This window comes from Lynx canadensis, chromosome F1 (assembly GCF_007474595.2).
Source record: "Lynx canadensis isolate LIC74 chromosome F1, mLynCan4.pri.v2, whole genome shotgun sequence".
In the NCBI taxonomy this organism is placed as follows: Eukaryota; Metazoa; Chordata; class Mammalia; order Carnivora; family Felidae; genus Lynx; species Lynx canadensis.
In genome coordinates, this window is record NC_044319.2 from 21417884 (window position 1) to 21439726 (window position 21843).

The 21843-nt window shown below is 37.5% G+C and overlaps 1 protein-coding gene across 2 annotated transcripts in view; it reads right to left on the reverse strand.

Annotated features, from left to right (window-relative positions):
- Positions 1–21843, reverse strand: part of PLA2G4A (phospholipase A2 group IVA) — a 159418-nt gene that overhangs the window by 100752 nt on the left and 36823 nt on the right. For both annotated transcript variants that reach the window (XM_030301815.2, XM_030301816.1), the window contains one exon: positions 12858–12939. In XM_030301815.2, the coding sequence (XP_030157675.1) occupies positions 12858–12939 (82 nt within the window). Of the gene's footprint in view, positions 1–12857; positions 12940–21843 lie in introns of those variants that run through there.

Below are 21843 nucleotides of genomic sequence, written 5' to 3' on the forward strand. Positions count from 1 at the left end.
AATTATCAACTATTCATATTGTCTTTAAAAAACACACTCAATATGCACCCCTCAGGTCACATGACCCACACGAAGCCTGCAGTTTGATTAATCTCAGATTCTTTAAAGCCGATCATCTTCAAGGCTTAAATGGCAGTCGTGATACATTCATTTCCTCGATGCTGCAAGGAGGACAAATATGAGATTCTTGATTCCATGTCCATATATAACCTATCGCCAAGTAATGTATCTTTAAAGGCTTCCATCTTTCTTTAACCATTCTGAATCAATTCTTGAAGTCCTTGAATCCTTTCTTGGCTCTGGCTTCCACATAAATATGATTTTCTCCCTAATCTACATTCCTGAGCCCCTCTCTACTCTGAGACTTTGAATCTTCTTCTTGAATGCCTTTGAAAAATACCTCACACTCAACATGTACAAAACAAGTTTATTCTCTTTCCACCTTTCTTTCCTTAGCTGCAAGACAAAAGAAAAACAAAGCAAAATGAACAAAAACCTGTTAATTTTTCCTGACTTTCAATGTCTTACTTGCACGGAACCATCACTTCCAGCCCCAGAGCTGGACACATGAGGGTCATTCTCTTTTCCTCACAGCTCCTGTATCCAATCTGCCTCCGAGTCCCACCTAGTCTACCTCTAATGTGGCTATCACGTCTGGTTCCTCAAGCCCACTCAAAATATCACCACCTCAGTCCAACTAAGCAGTGCCTCTCACCTGGGCTGTTCACATCATCTCCTAGCTGCTTGCTTCCCCCACATTCCAACCACTCTTCACAAAGCCACCACCACGATGTCTTTGGGAAACACACTTTTGTCTTTCACTGACTGACTCTGAGGGCAGGCCTATGCGTGGTGAGGAAGGGTCACAAGGGTGCCCCCGACCGGACCCCAGGTTCTCTTTCCAGTCAGTGACCCTCCTCGATCACACGCTGCAGAATCACCCCCACAAGTCAACATGTAGGCCACGTGGCATCTCTGGAAGCCAACATTTTGAACATTCCACACAGTCACCTTGATGGTGGAAGCATTTGTTCTAAGAAAACACGGCTTCTGTTTTACTTGTGCACACCATTATGCTTTCCTTTGGCATTTCAGCTGATAACTAAATGCTAGTAAGGTGTTGTCCTTGTCCTAAGAACATTCAAGGGTCCAAATGCTGTACACATAAAGGATGAGCAGAAGGAGATGTTACCTGTATTTTTTCCTTATCCTGTTCATACATCTCTAGGCAACTAGTTCTGTTTTCTTATCAGGTAAAATTGGCTACTGTAAATCATATTCCCCAGAGGCCTCATCTATATACATCTGCATAAAACAGAAGTAATTCCACGTAAAGCTTCAACTTGCTGAGTTAGATATTATTATTCCCATCATGAAGGTGAGGAAACAGACTCAGAGACTTTTAGTAAGTTGAGCAAGGTTATTTAGCGATAGGATTTTAATCTAGGCTTTCTGAAAGCCAAATTCCTTGCTCTTTCAAATAATTCAACACTAACCCTTACCTATTTTTGCCTCTACTAAACTGTAAACTAAGTCTGAAACATTATAGGAATATATAAATATTACCGAAGTAATGGATAATGGGCTAGCCCTGAGCAATACTGCAGAAAAGGCGACATTTTAGGCACAGCAATCTCCCCACTCTTAACTTCTCTCTGCTCTTGCCTAATATGTCTCAACTTTCCTGGAGCTTTGTCCCACCCCATTCATTTGTATTTTAATATGAGTCAATGTCAGTCATTTCTTCCCAGTGCATTTGCATTTAACCTTTACTTTCAAGTTCTAAACGCAGTAATAATAATAATAATAATAATAATAATAATAATAATAAACCTTTGAATCTCATCTGGCCACCCTTAATACCTTCAAGGAATTGGGTAGAGTGTCAAGGGACTTGTTTATAGATAGCAGTCCCTGCTTCTTCCAGAACAGGCTCAAAATTGGAATGGTCATGGCTATAGATGCTGAAGGGCAGTCCCTGAAAACTGCTGGAAATACAGAAGCTAGAAAAGTTAGTGAAGAATCCAATATAGTTTAGTAAAATAGAACTTTGGTAGTGATTCTGGATACATTGGACAGAGAAGAGAAAAGCCCTTGCAACAACAGCAGCATTGTCTACGTTCTCAAATAATCACAGAATACCTTATCCTTATTTGAAATTACAAAGCAGTTTTAGGGACGTCTGGGTGACTCAGTCGGTTGAGTGGCTAGCTGACTCTTGATTTCGGCTCAGGTCATGATCTCACGGTTCCTGAGTTCGAGTTCGAGCCTCACACTGGGCTCTGGGCTCCCAGTGGGGAGCCTGCTTTGTATCCCGTCTTCCTCTTTCTGCCCCTCCCCAACTTGGATGTGTGCATGCGCACATGCTCTCACTCTTTCAAAAATAAATAAATGTTAAAAACAATTTGAAATTACAAAGCAGATAGAGTCTCCAATGTGAACTCTCCTTATTTTTTCATTTTCCTTTTTCTCACAGCCTCGGATCTACAAAAGCACTTTCCCAGGGCACGTGTGTCCCTTTGTGAAAGGACATGAAACTGTCAGAATGTATCATCAGCCAAGTGGATGTCAGGAAGAAAGCCCAATAGCGTCTCTGCACAACTGACTGGGTGCAGTTTGAACTAACAATTGACTTAGTACATTAGTGAAGTGGTCTACCATCTGGCATATAGTAAAAATAACTTACTGTAAACAATGTTGATATTCACAAGAAAACAGAGAGAGATAAATGCAAAACAACCCAAAGCAAGCTAAAGGCCAATCTACAACAGAACGGAAATTTTCGTTGTTACCTACATTGCCTTTTTACTTAAATCTCTATGATAACTTCTTGGAAGGAAACAAAAATACCTTTGTTATCAGTATCTATGTTTGGAATATTTTTTAAAGATTTAGAACTTAGAATGTTTCTTGGCATCTGTTTAGGTAGGAGAGAAAGAGTAATTCTCCAGAAATTATTATATATTATTATAAAACACATTAATTTATTTATATTATTAATGTTAGTTCTATGGGTTTAGTTGTACGTGTGCATTCTACCCTATACAAGAATAATTCTTATTTTTCATTAAAATAGGAACTCTCAGCCTTGACACTCTTGGTATTTTGGGTCCGATAATTCTTTGCTCTGAGATGCTGTCCCTGACCTCTACACACTACATGCCAGAAGGGATCCCCCAATTGTGACAACTAAAAATGTCTCTAGATATTGCCCAAAGTGCCCTGTGCAGCAAAACTGACCCCCAGTTTAGGGTCAGTATACTCAAACAAGGCATTATCCTTCCTACCTGACATTTATTCACTAGCATAAACCATCAAAAAATAGCCAGATTCCTTAAATAATAGACATACCATGCCCGTAGACATACCATGCCAGCCCGATGTTTAAGACCTTTTATGATTTTTTTCTAAACTGAAGTATCAAAAGTATTTAATAATAACAAATTACAATTCTACTGAAGTTATAAAATCCATCTCCATTCTAGCTGTGAAGTCTTCTGGGAAGTTTGTTGCCAGCACTTTTCAAAATCAGTAACATCATACAGCCTAAACACACAATTACTGAGTGCATATCTTCTTGGGTTGGTTTTCCAGACTTACTCACACCTGTTTCATCTTATCATCTAGGCCATACAAAGCTCAGAGGCAAAGCTACTGTACAAGTAAACATCAGAGTGAGAGAGATTTAAGTTCTAGCCATAAAACCTAACAGCTGTGTGATTTGGGAACATTTACTTAATGTCTTTTTAAAAAATTGTGTATCTGTAAAATTAAAATAAAAACAGCATATATCTTCTAGGGTTACTAAAACGAATAAATGCAGTATGTTAAGTTCTATGAACTCCACTTAATAGTTTTTCTTATTTATTTAACACATATTGTGTATACTATGCATCAAGCCCCTTTCTAAATGCTTCATAATCTTATTTAATTCTTGTAAAAAAAAAAAAAACCTATGAGGAAGGTATAATTGTTACCCCCATGTAACCACTGAGGAAATTGAGGCTTAGGAAAGCTAAGTAACTTACCCAAAATCATGGAGTTAATAAATAGAAGGGAGATTTGAATTCAAGCAAGCCAGTTCCAGAGTCCTTGCTCCAATCTCTAAGCCATGCTTCCTCTCTGGTATGAAATAGGCACTGAATAAAGTTATCTACCACACGTATTATGTTTATTTCTTTTGTACTTCTCAAGATAGCAGATTCTCAACATTTATTGATGAGGACATTAATAATGGAGCCTTGCTTGGGGCGCCTGGGTGGCTCAGTCAAAGCATCTTACTTTTTCATGATCTCATGGCTCATGGGTTTGAGCCCTGCGTCAGGCTCTGTGCTGACAGCTCAGAGCCCGGAGCCTGCTTCAGATTCTGTGTCTCCCTCTCTGCCGCTCCCCAATTTTCTCACTCTCTCTCTCTCTCAAAAATAAATAAAAATTAAAAAAAGAATAATGGAGACTTGCTGGAAAAAACACTGGGTTCTATTTCTTTTAACATTTGTTCTCCAAAGTTAAAATTTCCAAGCTGTTATTTCATTTTGTAACTGCAGATTTGGATTCACCTTGTATATCAACTGAAAATAAATTTGTCTAGAATTTTATCTAAAATATTTCATAAAAAATATATTGATGCATCATGGGGAGTAAGAACGGAAAAGTACTTATGAGGAGTCGGTGAAATTTACAAAACTCCCAGACTATCCCTTGGCTGAGTTTAACTTAACTTCAATCTCTATGTCATAGAATTTTTAAGAAATATTTTAAAATATTAAAATATACTAAAATAGCATACATGATAAATGTTTTCACATACATGCTCAAACTTTTAGAGCAGCAGAATTATTCTCTTTGACATAAAAAGTTTAAGAGCATACTTTTCTGAGGAAACTTAAGAAACATTTAACTATTTTTTAAATTTTACTCCATGAGATATTAATCACACATTTTCAATACAGAAGTGGTGATGTATGATTTTTGGCAAAGAGAATTTACTTAGCATAAGAAAAGAAGCCTGCATATCACTCAGTTTTTAAAAAGTTTTTAGAATGAAGATTTCCCTTCGTTAAACATTAACATGCTGAAATATTTAACATGTAGAACATTAACGTGTTGAAGTATTTTTGTGAAAAAATATGAAAGTATTTTAAGACAAAGAAGTTCAAGTACAAGACATATGTGATAAAAAACTAAATTAAGGAGGTTCTATCACTGATAGTCTTTTTTTTCTTTTCTTTTTTTTTTTTTTCTTTTTTTTTTTCAACGTTTATTTATTTTTGGGACAGAGAGAGACAGAGCATGAACGGGGGAGGGGCAGAAAGAGAGGGAGACACAGAATCGGAAACAGGCTCCAGGCTCCGAGCCATCAGCCCAGAGCCCGACGCGGGGCTCGAACTCACGGACCGCGAGATCGTGACCTGGCTGAAGTCGGACGCTTAACCGACTGCGCCACCCAGGCGCCCCACTGATAGTCTTGAAAAAAAGGAGAGAACATGTGGATTATGTCCCTACTAGTACCGGTGACGTACTCTTCATTTTGATAGGAATCTGCTTTCCTTATCTCACAAAAGCATTGCTACCAAATATACAACTGGAAGATGCTGTTAATCTTATTGAATAAATGTGGTGAAAATCTACCCAAGGATCAACTGATATTATCAAAATATATAGAACAGTATTTACAGTACTCATCAGACCTAAACACAAATATATACATACGAGTCACACACGCACAGAGATCTAATGACATTTAAATAGAGAAAAAAATTACTAACTGTCCTCCTAAAACCATTTGACCGTTTAATAAACTACATGAGTTAAATGAATGAAGAACAGTAGTTCTTTCCTAACACAACCTATTTCTCAACTTTGTAGAAAATACAAGATAAGAGATGAGAGATAGGCATGTTCTGGAACACTTTATTCATCTTGAAATTATCTTCCATAAAGAGGCCACTGGGAAATTGTTTCGTTATACACAGAATTTTTTAAATCTTGGGTGGATACTCAAAAACATTCCAAAAATATTAGTAAACCGAAACTCATTCATCATAGCTTAAGGGCTAAAGCCTAGGGAAATGTTTGATTCCATAAAAAATACACATATTTGGCCAATAGCAGTTCCATTTATTTATATACATATATATTTGAAACCCCATAATTAATCCAAGAAAAGGTTTATTATATTAATCCAAAGGTGTTATAAAATATATGTACCTTGAAACCCAGGAAAATTCTAGATAGCTATGGATGGAAATAACAGATATTTATAATCTACCAAAAAAATGGAGTATAAAATTATTTTTAAACTTCTCTCTTTAGTGAGGTAAAAAGAAGGCACTACCCAAGAAGAAAGGTATAATTACACATATTTGCAAATATCATTTGTCTATTCCTTCATCCAAAATTCTGAGATCTTACTACTACTTTGCCAGTCTCAAGGCTAAACACCTATTTTCTAAAACATAAGATACAGGCCACAGTTTTATAAACACATGGTTAGACGCCTATGTGACAAGTGTTAAACAGAAGTCTGGACAGCCGGCAGAGGGGCACAGGAGTGAACTGTGCCCAAGGGCATCAGAGAAGACAACGGAAGTGCCATTCTACCATTTATTTCTTCTAAGCTGAAAAAAAGAAGGATCCGTTAATTTGCTCAACACAGAAACTCACAATGGAAATTTGTCTCCAAGGTGAAAAACTGAAAAATTATCCCAGTGCATGGACAATCCCAAAAGAATATTCTTTAGCTCACACAAAGATTATATTTAAGAAATAAATGTCTTCTTGGGGCACCTGGGTGGCTCAGTTGGTTGTGTGTCTGACTTGGGCTCCGGTCATGATCTCACGGGGTTCATGAGTTCGAGCCCTGCATCGAGCTCGCTGCTGTCAGTGCAGAGCCCGCTTTGGATCCTCTGTCCCCCTCTCCCTCTGCCCCTTCTCTGCTTGCACTCTCTCTCTCACAAATAAATAAATCTTAAAAAAGAAAGAGAGAAAGAAAGAAAGAAAGAAAGAAAAAGAAAGAAAGAAAGGTCTTCTTATGTTAGTATCTGAAATAATTTTAACAATAATAGATAATATCAGTGAGGTCTTACTATGTGTCAGGCATATGAGTACTTCACATTAGTTAATGCATTGAATTCTCATAACATCTCTATGGTGAAAAAAGAAGACAGAGGAAACTTGCCCAACAACATGGGATGAGAGAGTAGTGTTTTGCCTCTGGAGACCATACTCTTTCATAAATATAATTTGGCCTGTTTCCTAGGGATTTGATCACTGTGATATTCACGAAGGTCTACCAGAGATAATATATTTTTATAGTAATTTCTACATTGCTCTTGCTGCTGCTGAAGGTTCTCAAAAAATTAAATAGATAACGTTCCTCTACATATGCACCCAACACTCTGCCTCTCAGGCTAACACTTACAAATAGGAAGGTTGAGTTCTAGGCTCCTTTCCCAGGGAATTATTAACACTATGCATTGCAGGTCATGTCCTTTGAAGAGGCTAAATCCTCTGGATGGTCCTAGAGGTGAGGGGATTGAGCTGCTGCTGGGGAGAACAAGATTGGAGGAAAGAGGGAAACCTTGCCCAGACTTACTGAATCAGAATCCACACTTTCAACAAGAACCGTGGGTGACTCACTTGGACATTAATGTTTGAAAAGCACTACTTGGGGAGATTAGGTCAGCCTTGGACCTGCAAATGGCACAGCTGTTTAAAAATCAGGAACTTGATTTAGATCTTGCTGTGAGTTTATCTACAATAAAACATCATTTACCCACAGACACAGACTTTATGCAAATAAAAGCTTGAGGTTCTTAAGAAAACCCAAAAAGAGTACTTTAAGATAGAAGCAATACAATCTTATTAAAATTGGTTTCAACATAATGAGCTCATAATTCTCCCAAATATATTTATTTTTTTCTTAAAGTTTAAAGGTTGGAATTAAGCTCTGTGTTCTCCTGAATACTTAAGGAAAGTAGATCTATCTGCAATCCTACAACCGTCTTTGGAAACCCTAACGTTGGTGACGCTCATTCTGTAAAGAGAAAGAGTTCGGTGTCTGTTGAGACCAGACAAGAATCATTAGTATATTTGCATAATTAGGATATTAAAAATATCTAATACTGGTATAGTATTTTATTGTTTCAAAAACACTATCATATCCATTTTCTGACTTCATCTTAGGGACTGAAACATGACTCTATCCAGTTGTGAAGTCTGAGACTAGCCTCCATTATCACGTTTGATCTGTGTTTTCCCCAACATTAAAAGGAGCAGGAACTCAGGGAGGTAGCTAAAACATTTGTGCCAGCCATTTCATTTGGTTTTAAAATCAGGTTTGTGGCCAGGGCTGTGTGTTTCACTTCACACATGCACAAAGAAAACTCTATTACCAACTGAAATTTTATCGTCACTGTAGTCATTCTGCAAATGTGTAACCTCTGTTAGAAGAGGAAAGGAACAATAAAAAACACAGAGTTTAATATATATCCATCCAACACATGCACCTGCTGCAGTGTTGACATACTCATGACTACACGTTATATTTAATATACCATAAAACCTTGGACTGTGAGTAACTTGTTCTGTGAGTGTTCCACAGGATGAGCAAACATAAGTACATTTTAACTTGATAAAGAGCTATGTCTTGCAATACGAGGAGTACGTGATGCCGAATGTCGCATGATCACAACGGAACCAATGGTTCTTGAAATTCGCTTTGATATACAAGTGCTTTGGATTACAAGCATGTTTCCAGAATGAATTATGCTTGCATGTATGCAAGCTTACATATATATATACATACATACATAAATATGCTTACATATATATATGTACTGCATATATATATAATATATATAATATATTATATATATATTATACTATAGCTTTAAAAGTGAGAGTTATATTAATATTGCCAAAATTAAGGCAGACTACTTATTTTAAAACTAAGACTATGGTGAGTCAGTTGCAATTATGAACTTCAAACAACCTCTTCATATGATGTGAGAATAAGAATGCACGGAAGGGTGGGCACTGGGATACAGGCATAAATGATACATTTTCGCACACTGAGATTAGCAACCAGGTCCGGGAAGGGGCTGTCCTGCTCTTGGCTGGCCCAGGCCCTTAGGTAAAAACAACGAAATGAGTGAGATGTTATGATTAAAATGTCAACTCTGACCCCTCAAAAGACAGCTCATGGGGTGCTGCTAATTTTATTATGATGTTTTGACAACATTACATGATATATTTTTTTTATTTATTATTTTTTTTTAATTTTTTTTTCAACGTTTATTTATTTTGGGGACAGAGAGAGACAGAGCATGAACGGGGGAGGGGCAGAGAGAGAGGGAGACACAGAATCGGAAACAGGCTCCAGGCTCTGAGCCATCAGCCCAGAGCCTGACGCGGGGCTCGAACTCACGGACCGCGAGATCGTGACCTGGCTGAAGTCGGACGCTTAACCGACTGCGCCACCCAGGCGCCCCAACATGATATTTTTAAATGGAGATAATTAGAAAAAGATGATTTATGAAGGGACAAAATAAAAAATAGATATAATCTTAGTATTATCTCAAAGAAAAAAAGAAAGAAAAAAGAAAAGGGCAGATATAGGCATTTTATCAGGAATCAACCATTTGATTTTTTTTGTGGCACCCTTGAGAAAGCCCCCACATACTCAGGCAAAACCAAAAAACCCAGTAGTAATCTGTCATTCTTCTTTATCAACATGTAAAATTTTATGGAAATTTGCCTTCTCAAATAAACGCAGACAATATCAACAACAGAAGAGGGTGTAGGTTTCTGCTATCATATCTTCACAGATCTTAGGGCATTTTTTGTAGTTTTATCTTTGTCTATATTGAGAGAGATTCTATATACAAAGAATCCAAATTCAGTTTACTTGGTAATTCGTATTGATCAAGCTCACCACACAATATCATCAAAACTCCTCTTAGGAAAGTGACAGCTAATGCCAATACCTTTTCTCACTGTAATAATCTCCTACAACTTCTCAGAAATAAAGTGCTTGGCGATGTATTGCAACCCTTCACTTTTTTATGCTAACCTTCTCACTGAATTTGTTTCTCTAAGACTTTCTCTTGTTCTTCCTTCTTATCTCTTCTTATCCTGACTTTCTTCTTCTTATCCTGACTTCTTCTTATCCTGACTTTCTATAAACTCATTAAGGTGATATAAAGGGTTAGCAACAATTGCCCCTCCTCCAAGAAATTATGTAACAACTCAAATGAAACAAAATCAAAATACAAATGCTGAATAAAAAGTTCACCAGAATGTCATGACACTGTCCTTTCCCCTATAGTGATTAATCTCCAGCGGCTATTCCTTCCACGGGTCCTTCATTTTCAAAAGGAAGCTTCTAGAGACCAAGGGTCTAAACTGTGTTGTGTACACTATGAGGATCCAAAATGAACCTGTTCCCTGTTTCATGAGTTAATATCTCATGTTTATATATAAGTATTATTATTAATGTCAACTCACATAGGTTTAAAATGACACCTGCTACACCACTATCTCCCCTGGCTTAATCCTAATAAATAACGATAGCCCAAATACCTGTGCCTCTGGGGGAAGTAGCTAGAAAATCAGATCCATACCACCTGAAGGTGACTCACAGAGTATAGAGTTTGAACTGCGTGTGGGCTCGTCTTAACCATAGTAACACCTGTTGTACCTGAATGACAGAGTTCAGCGCTATAAGAAAGCATTGTTGCTGCTTTGTATAAGACATAACTATATTTTTTAAAAGTCAAATTAGGTTAGTAACTTGCATGCCTGGCAAGTTACTGACCTAGGCTTCAAGGGAATTAAGGAGAGCTTATCTAACAATCGACCTCTTGAATTTTAAAGCCTGTGCCTTTTCTCAAGGTCATGGGGGATATACCAGTTTTTAAAAAGGGTTTCTGACGTGGCTCTTTCTTCCAGGGAACTCTCATTTAAATGATGAAAATGCAGAGAATTTTAAAAAGCAAAATAAGAATAACTTCAGAAGAACATTGACCAAGGAGTGGTTAAATGGGTTGGATTGAAGTATAAGATACAATTTAGAGTATAGATCCCTGGTCCAGATGAGAGTGAAAGAAATTATCCTTGTACTCTCATCTCTCATGAAAACTACTGCTCATCTAAAACTCTTGCCATTAGATTCTACATTGTTTCCCATTTTACTTCTGACTTTTAAAAAAAATATTTTTTAAAAAGGTTTATTTATTTGAGAGAGATAGAGACAGCGTGAGTGGGGGTGCGGCAGAGAGCACGAGAGGGAGACAGAATCCCAAGTAAGCAGTGCAGAGCCCGATGCAGGGGCTTGAACTCACAAAACTGTGAGATCATGACCTGAGCTGAAACCAAGAGTCGAACACTCAACTGACTGAGCCACGCAGGTGTCCTGTCCACTTCCTGGACACCTCTTTTCATTTGCTGAAGGCTTGGGCACTGAGCTCACTTTTTTTTCCCATAGTATTTAACTTTTCTCTACTGGCCCATTTTCAGCATGATTTCAAGCAGCTAATTTTTATTCTTGCATCCGTTATCATATTTTTTATTCTTAAAAATATAAAGTATACCCCACATTTGCTTCCAATATATTTAACACAATATGGCCAGAACAGACATTTTAAAAAATGTTTTTAAGTTTATTTATTTATCTTGAGAGAGACAGAGACAACACGTGAGCAGGGAAGGAGCAGAGAGAAAGGGAGAGAGAGAGAATCCCAAGCAGGCTTCACGTTGTCAGTGCAGAGCCCAATTCAGGGCTTGAACTCATGAAACTGTGAGATCATGACCTGAGCTGAAAATAAGAGTTGGACGCTTAAGCCTCTGAGCCACCCAGGCGTCCCCAGAACAAACAGTTTTTAGAATGAAAATTCAGTTTGTGATTTATGACAAAAATGCCATCAAATTTTTCCCATTGTATTTCTGATGAAATCTCAACCTCAGCCTTTGTTATATTAGTGTTGGTCCCCCTTCCCCTTTGCTGTCTATTCTCTAACAACACTGGATCTCTTCTAGTTCCTCATAAGCACTCTGTTCTCTCGCTTTCAAAAACTCTACTTGCTCAGCCTGGGACTTCTCACTCTCCTCGCCAAGATTTTCTTCCTCAACATCACTGGGCAAGGCAGCCTTCCCTGCCTGCTTCCCAGCTTGACAAACTATAATCTCCATTCTTTCTCCAAATCCCGTTCTCAGAGGTAAATCGCCTGTTCCCATATTTTAGCAATCATCTAAAACTTTACCAAATTCATCACCATAATCCTTATCCATCTTTCTTTGTATTTCTACCCCCATAACCCCCAGCCTTTTGAGTGGTGAGATGAACTCGGAAAATGGCTTTTTCCAAGCATGGGGAAAGGATACCGCCAGCAAGTTCATTCAACATTATCCTCAGGCTGCGGTTCACGTTGTTGGAAGCTGTGCTACCCCAGTTTCTTTAGCTATTTTCACACATAATAAACACATTTACGGGCATAAGAACTAAAGAAACTGCATTTTTTTTAATCCTATAGGCACAATGCCTCAGGGGCAGCTTGTTCAAAGTCTTCACTCAGCACTCTTTTAAAAATAGAATTAAATAGAATTTATTTTAATTCCAAAAATCTGGATGTCATAAGACAGTCATTTTTTCTGACTCCAAGTACTCTCAATTAATGTAAAGTCAAGACAAAACACTATTCCAACAGAAAGCAGAGCATCAGAGCACTGTTGCAAATGATATCATTCAAAGATCTAGACAAAGATAACCACATCTGAAAGAGAGGGAGCCCCTGGCTTGTCAGAGGGCTGAAGCAACTAGGTTATGCATTTTCAACAGAAAAGCAAATAAGGACACTTACGCATGTCACCGAAGGCCCCCTTTGTCACTTTGGTGGCACGTAACACCACTACTGTGAACTTGTGGGAATACTGGTGCTCCACCTGGAAACAAATAATAGTAAATTAAAAATTAGCTTCCAAGATAGGATCCAAGCAAACTATGCTCGTTGTTTCCTTGAGACTGGTTAAAAACATTCAGGGTGAAGGGAAGTAACATTCATACCAGAAACATCCTTTGATCCCAGGGCTGCTCCTTATTCGATTCTCTCTCTCCTCTCTCCCACCACAGAATTATTGAGAAGTTTAGATCATGCTTTAAAAAATGTCACTACGACTTGACTGCTGGAACTTTTCTGCTGTCAGGTTTACCAAGCTTGAGGGAAAATGTAAATCAGGACTGCAAGCCTTCTAGGAAGACAATCAGGCTTTGTACTGAATGATGAGGAAGCCCTGGCTTAGAGAGGCAAAGTCAGAGCAAGATGTTTGCATTATTCAGATTTGTTTGCTTTTATTGTTACTGTTCTATGAAAGTTTTCTTTGGCAAGACATTTCCAGAGCAGTTTTAAAAATCTTTTGGGTCCAAGGCAATGACCAGAAAACTACTTATGTTAATTTTAATGCATTTGTTATAAACCATATGTAACGATGTTAAAATTTTCTATTAGCCCAATAGCTTGTATGCACATAATAAATAATAACTGGTTGAAGATTATTAAATACTTCACCTAACTTGAAAGTAGTCACTAAACAACTCTATCAACCAAAACAGAGTAAGGAAGCAGGAATTCACTAAGTTCTCTGAGCAACTGGAAAGATTACAAAATCTTTATCTGAAGCTCAAGCACGTTTCACCTTTTTTTTTTTTAATTTTTTTTTCAACGTTTATTTATTTTTGGGACAGAGAGAGACAGAGCATGAACGGGGGAGGGGCAGAGAGAGAGGGAGACACAGAATCGGAAACAGGCTCCAGGCTCTGAGCCATCAGCCCAGAGTCCGACGCGGGGCTCGAACTCACGGACCGCGAGATCGTGACCTGGCTGAGGTCGGACGCTTAACCAACTGCGCCACCCAGGCGCCCCATGCACGTTTCATCTTAGAAGAAGCACACACTTATAAGCTACTCCTATCTTTCCTGACTTTAAACAGACTTGCTTAACACTTTAAAAAGTCCATAATTGATTTTAAAAAGGTAAGATACTGGCAATACTGAAAAATGAGTAATGACAGTCTAAAATCGAGGAGGTAGAAAAAACTATAAAACAGATTCATATATAGGACCAGCAGTAGTGAGATATAGAACCAAAAGTTATATAACATTCAACAAGTTTCTGAAGATATCACTCTCTCAATAGAATAATTTATGTTCAGATTTGTAATGTAGCATCAGGAAGAGGTGAAGTCCTGAATGATGAGCATACTTTATTTAAAAAGGCAGAGAAGCATATAAAATCTTTCAAGATAATTCTTACTCAAGTTTATTATTGAAGAGAAATATCTTCTATAGCCAGAGGTGCCTGAGTAGTCAAAGTTTTATTCTGTATAAATGAAATTATCAATTATAAATTAAATGAATGCTTGTAAAAAAAAAAAAAGTGTGTTGCCCTATACAACCGAAAATAACACACACTGACCCTACCAAAAAAAAAAAATTCACTGTATTGGTTGGAGACTTCAATACCCCTCTATCAGAAATAGAACCATCAGGCAGCAAATTAGTAAGGACACGTTGGAACTCAACAGCACCATCAGTCAACTAGATATAATTGACATTATGGGCTACTTCATCCAACACCAGAATACACATTCGTAAGCTCATGTTGAACAATCATACGATACATACTCTCAGACGACAATTGAATTAAACTGGCAATCAAAACTGAATGACATCTGGAAAATCACAAAGTACTTGGAGATTAAATAATTCACTTTTAAATAACACATATGCCAAAGAAGAAGTCTCAAGAGAGATTTTTAAATATTTGGAACTAAATGAAAATGAAACTACAACTTATCAAAATTTGGGGGATGCAGCAAAAGTAGTGCTTAGAGGGAAATGAAATAATATGTATTTTGACATACATATTATTTCATATATACATATATTTCAAGTTTTATTTCATGATATGCATATATGAAAAAAGAAAGATCTAAAATCAATCACCTAAGTGTCTACTAGAAAAAGAAAAGCAAAAATTAAGTCCAAAGTAAGCAGAAGCAACAGTAAAAATTCGAGCAGGAATGAATAAAATTGAAAATGGAAAATCAACAAAGAAAATCATTGACACTAAAAGTTGGTTCTTTGAAAAGAGTAACAAAATTGATAAGCCAGGCTACATAAGAAAAAAAAGAGAGCACAAATTATAAATATCATAAATGAATGAGGGAAGTTCACTCCAGATTCTATGGACATTAAAAAGATAATAAAGGAATACTATGAACAACTCCAAGCCCACAATTTAATAACCTAGATGAAATGGACCAGTTCCTTGAAAGACACAATCTACCAAAACTCACACAAATGGAAACAGACAAGCTGAATAGGCCTATATATATATAAATAAATTGAATCAATACCTAACCTTCCAAAACAGAAAGCACCAGGCCCAGATGGATTCACTGGTAATTCTACTAAACACTTAAGGAAGAAATTACACCAATACTCTCCAGTCTCTTCCAGAAGACAGAAGCAGAAGATACAGTGCCTAACTCATTTTATGAAGCCAGCATGACCCTGATAACAAACCTGACAGAGACATTACAAGGAAAAAATATAAACCCACTACCGACCAGTATCTATCATAAACATAGATGAAAAAGTTCTCAACAAATTATTAGCAAATAGAATCCAATAATATATACAAGGAAATATAACCACAAGCAAGTGGGATTTACCATAGGTATGCAAGGCTGGTTTAGCATTCAAAAACCAAATAATGTAGTCCATTACATAAACAGGCGAAACAAGAAAAATAACATGATCATATCAACAGTGCAAAGAAATCATTTGACAAAATTCAACACCTATTTAGGATAAAAACTCTCAGCAATCAAAGAATAGATGGGAACTTTCTCAACCTGATAAAGAACATAGGTTTTATTTATATTTATATATAACTAAAGTGAGATTCTGAGAGGTTAAATAATTTCCCAGTATCTCATAGATAGGAAAAGTTAAACTTGAATTAGACTCCATTCTTGCTGTCCCCAATGTCTTCACTCCTTGTACATTCCTTCACTTACACAGAGACTAATACCAAATACCCACACCTTTAGTGAAAAAGGCTGTTTTCATTTATTAAAGTGGTACAGTTATCATCTAGTCTGTCTGGTATACCTGTAGTTGATCTGATGTTCCTCTAGTAACTGAGTTATTTCCTGTATCATTCAGCTGTTTTAATCTGCTTTTATTTCCATTAGCCTCAATTCTGTCTTAACTATAATGAATGAAATACTTGCAAACCATTCATAGGAAATAGGGGACAAATCAACCATTTCTTGGTTCTTATAAGTTAATTTCAGAAACACGATAAATCTTCAGATCACCTATAAGTTATTTTCAAAACATGAGTGTCAAAATCATGCCCATCTCCTTATAAGAGCTGTAAAGATTATAATATCTGTAAAGTAAATACAAATTCTTTGAGAAAAATGTTTAGTTTTAATCAAATCCAAATACCTTTTGATAATTCTTTGAAACATCCCGGGGCCAATATCAGTTATAATTTCAAACTAGTATGGACTAGACTAGCTTCCGACTTGGATAGGAGACTTTTGGTTATGTCTCAGGGGTGGTGCCAGAGGAAATGATATTATTGAATCCACAACCAGTGTTCCCTGGAGGAAACTGATGACTCAGCACAATGCTAGTTGGTAGTTGGCAAAAAGAGATGCCATATTTCAATTGAGATGTCAAATATAAGCTCAATACACTGACTCAGCCACCAAGATTAAGCTTTGCCTTCAGGTCTTGGATTACCTTACTTTGAGTGTCTTTTTCATCCCTAATCTTTTCCATCGTGAAAATCATGACCCTTTTTCGTCTCACAATTTCCCGGTCATTATGAAAATAGCTACTGTATTAAATTCATTCTGGAGAATTATATTAACAACTGTAACTAAAATGGGCATTGGAAACAAGAACCAGTTTGTAAAAAGTCGATTTGATGATTGTTCTAATCTGTTGAAAGTTCTACTGTTATAAACAACCGAAGAAATAATCATCAAACAAATCTGATGGAAGAGAAGGTACATTCTGCATGCAAATAGTTTTCTTTCTCTACTTAACTGTCATTGCTTAACTTTAAGTTAAACTAAAACCAAAGACTGTTGGTATGATAAAGACTGCGGAATCTCATTACCCATTACCGAACCCAGAGATTGTCATCACCACAATCAGCAACAGGCAATTTCAAACAAAACTCAGAAATGTTTTTAAAAGAATTGCTGCATTGATGCCATCTAAGAGTTAGGATAGTGTTTTAGATAAGATACCTATTCTTGGTTTCACTTCCTGGTGTGGAGTTTCATTCTGATGTATTTGAGAGGCACAGGCATTGTGTTACTACTACTCTCTCACATTTTTTAAGAGTGACCAGTTTAACTATTTACAACCTACAATTCTATCTAAACTCTCAGAATTCTCAGTCATGGATTGCTATGTGCACAAATTATCCTAATGCCCCAAACACCCAATTTGTCAACAGAATTTGTTAGTTCTAGCGGAGTTAGATTTTTCTTCATTAAAAGAAAATCATAATCAGAAATCTGATTTGAGTTTTTTCTCCCTCATCAACAAGAAACTTTCCACTTACACAATATATATGTATATATCAAATACAGTAATAACATATTATACCATAATAAATATGCATATATATGTTTAAAAATTGAAGTATGATATAGGGTTCGTTTTCACTGATGTTAGAAGATTTTAAGTCCTATTTAATTGGGATTACTGAGACTGTTCTAGCAGAAAACCAGTCTAAAAAAATTTGATGGTGACAGCTTACATCTAAAATACTCACTTAATGCCACATTCACCATAAATTTATAGTGACTATAACATCTTCAAAATACCTAAAATGAATCAGTCACCCGAATCTTTAGCACCTGAATTTTAATTGAGATATAGATTCTGGTCCAATGGGTAATTAAGTAGCTACAGTACCACACACACACACACACACACACACACAATTTTTTTTAACATCGGCTTTTTTCCTACTTCAATACCCCTGAAGAAACGCACACTGTTTTTGGAGTAATGATGGCTGAGCTGAGGCCCATGAGGTAGAGAGGTACACCTTCATTCTCCTGGAGGGGATCTTTATTTTTTTTATCTTTTTAAAAGTTTATTTATTTTGAGAGAGAGAGAGAGAGAGAGAGAGAGAGAGAGAGAGTGCGCAGAGAAGTGACAGAGAGAGGGGGAAAGAAAGGATCCCAAGCAGGCTCCACACTGTCAGTGCAGAGTCCAACGCAGGGCTCCAGCTCACAAACCGTGAGATCATGACCTGAGCTGAAACAGAGTGGGACGCTTAACTGACTGAGCCACCCAGGTGCCCCTCCTTCTCCTGGAGAGGCTCTTTAGAACACATGAAGCACCATCTGCTTGAAAACTTGAAAAGGTTTCCCCATTCTTAAAGATGTTTTGGGTGGCAGAAATACTTATTTGGTTTAGAATTACTGATCTAGGTAATACATCGTGTTCATTCAAATCTAAGGTGTCTTTGCGTGGATGATCTTCAGATGTGTACACGAAGTCTAGTAGATCCAAACATTTGAAAGTGTAGATATATTTACAGATGCCATTTGGGGTAATTTTATTTTTATTTTATTTTTACGGACTTTATTTTATTATCTTTATTTTAAGGCACTTCTTAAAAACCTTCTCTTGGTCTTACTGTGTCTTTGTCATTAAGCAGTAAAAGATTCATAACTAAACAATATAAACATAAGTCAAAAGGGTATTTACAATAAATTGCCTTATATTTTCTCAGTTTTTCCTGCCTTGGTTTCCTCATCTGTAAAATGGCAATTATTTCACCAATGACATGGGATTTGTCAAGGGTCCCCTGAAACAAATCCAGACTCCAACATTAGAATTTCACATAGAGTAATATCGAATGTCAAGTTGGAGGGATAATTTAGCCATCTGCAAAACTCTGTCAAGATCAGACTTTCTCTCTCTTCTGGGGATTATGCAGAAGCACTACCAATTTCAAGTAATGGGGAACTCCACTTGTGATAATGGCAGATTAAACAATCCGGATTACCACTTCCCACAGAAAATAACTGAAAACTGGATAAGGTTTTACAAAGCGGGTAAAGGTTTTCCTAAAAGTTACTGTGACTGACGTTGGGGTATTCAGATTAAACATTACTTCTGGGTGTGTGTGTATGTGTTAGGGTGTTTCCAAATTACATTATCATTTGAATCAGTGTACTCAGAAAAGTAGATTGCTTTCTCCCAGGGTGGGTTGGCAACATCCAATCTGTTGGGGGCCTGAACAAAACAAAAAGAGGAATATGCCTCTTTTCTCCGAGTTTCACTGCTTGAGCTGAAACCCCTCATTTCATCTTCTCCTGACCTTAGACTGCTATTTATACCATTAGCCCCCTGAGTTCTCCAGCCTCCAGAACTGGACCGAATTAAACCCCCATCTTTCCTGGGTCTCCAGTTTGCAGATGGCAGAATGGGTGACTTCACGGCCTTCATAACCACATGACACAATTCCTCAAAATAAATCTCCATATCTAGATCTATCTGCTATGGTCTGAATATTTGTGTCTCCCAAAATTCATTTGCTGAAATCCTAACCCCTCAAAGATTAGGAGATGGGAGCTTTGGGAGGTATAAGGAACTCTCATGAATGGATTAGCGTCTTTATGAAAGAGAATGTAGACAGATTCCTTGCCTCTTCTACCTTATGAGGACGGAGTGGCTACAAACCAGGAAGAGGGTCCTCACCAAATGCAGCCATGCTGGCTCCTCAATCTTGGACTTTGCAGCCGCCAGAACTCTGAGCAATAAATTTCTTTTGTTTACAAGCTAAATCCAGACTCTATGTCCTATCGATTCTGTTTCTCTGGAGAACACTGACTAATACAGTAACAAAGAACTAACAATATAGAAAGGCCTTAACTACCAGGAGGGAGATCAAAAGTCAAAGAGCACAGCAAACCAGAGAGGTAAGCATGGTTTTGCCACAGGGGCATTTGCTAATCCAGAGAGGAGGAGGCTGAGACTAAGCAGAGCACTGACGAAGGATGAGTACCCTAGTAAACCACCCCCCTGTTTTAAGTTGAAACTGCCAGAGACTGCACCATAAGGAATGACTGGTATCAGGGAAAGATTAGAAGCTTATCGCTACCCATCCTTTTTTCACTTTTCTAGAACTTGGTAGTGCTCACATACACAAAATATGCTATTTGCCATAAAAACTATTAGTTTTGCCCAGTGCTAGGCTTTTACAATAGGAATTTTGCCACCTTTATATTTTTGATTTCTCAGTAGCAGTATCTTACCTTCTGAGGTCCCTTGGCTGGAAATGCCTGTCTTTACTGTGTCTAGAGAATACTTTGTACACATATCAACTTACTATTTATAAAAGCCCTGTGAGGCAGACACAGCAGGTACCATTCATACTGTTTTCCACACGAAGCGGCTAAAACTCAGTTGAGGTGCTCATGAGCACGTAACTAAAGACAGGAACCAGCAGTAGAATACTAGTTCTTTGACAACTTACCCAGCGCCCCCCCCCACAATGTTACCATAATAATCGAGAATAATAGCTTTCCACTTTCTTGGTAAAATTTCCAGTCATCCCACAATAATGTTTTTCAAAGCTCCCTGCATTTAGCAGGCAGTCAGTCATGCTAGCATACCCATGTGGTTGACTGTCTCTCATGGGAGGACAACCTTAGGTTCTGTGGAAGTGGGACAGTGGCCCCCCATTGCTAATAGGTGGTGGGAAGAACTGTGGATTCTTTTTCATTCCAGGAAATGACTCATTTTCAGAGTAAAAAGCTGGAAATTTTTATAAATCTTTTATACTTGATCTATTCTTGTAAAATTGGTTTCCTTGGTCCAAAAGAATTTTAATAAATCCTGGAGACACAAACATCCTTCAGGTTGGAAAGAATCTCACAACTGTAAACATATGGAAACTGAATTCTGCCATAGGTTTATCACTCCATTTTCTACCAAGTTCTTAAAAGCCAGCACTATGGGAAGCAAGAAAACTTGCTGGCTGTCAATTGCTGCATCAGCCTACGGGATTCTCCAACATGTCACTGCATCGCAGGGGTGGTGAAAATAAGGCCAATCTTCTGTGCCTTGAGACAGCCAAAACTGTGTTAGCCTGTCTGACACCACTCATTACAAGTTAGCTGACTTAATTTTCCCCATCTTTCCTGTTTACTAAAATTGTTCTGTGTTGAGTATACCCACTTACATATTTTGAAAAGTATCTCGAAAACTAGAGCAGGGAATTTTGTCACTGAAACAATTTACACAGACACACACACATACACACGCAGTCTTTTTCATACATACACACAAAGAACAAGAAGAAAGAACAAAATTATAAAGCACTTGGGATCGTCTTCCTGTAAAGGGGATATAAGTTGGAATAGTAATTAAGTGTCCCACTCTGAAGCTGGGAAAGGTCATGAAAACTGTGATACAGGTATGTGGTTTGCATGCTTCATCATAGGAAATGCCACATAGGTAATGACTATGGCCTAAGTATTTAGCTGCTGTTAAAATGAGAGAAAGGATGACAGCAATGAGTTTTAAAATATCTAGATGCAGTTTTATTTTTAAATATACTCTGCCATGTTAAAAGAAGAAACTAGGGGTGCCTGCATGGCTCAGTTTGGTTAATAATCTGACTTCAGCTCAGGTCATGATTTCACAGATCTTGAGTTGGAGCCCCGCATCAAGTTCTGAGCTGACAGGGCAGAGCCTGCTTTGGATTCTCTGTCTCCCACTCTCTCTGCCCCTGC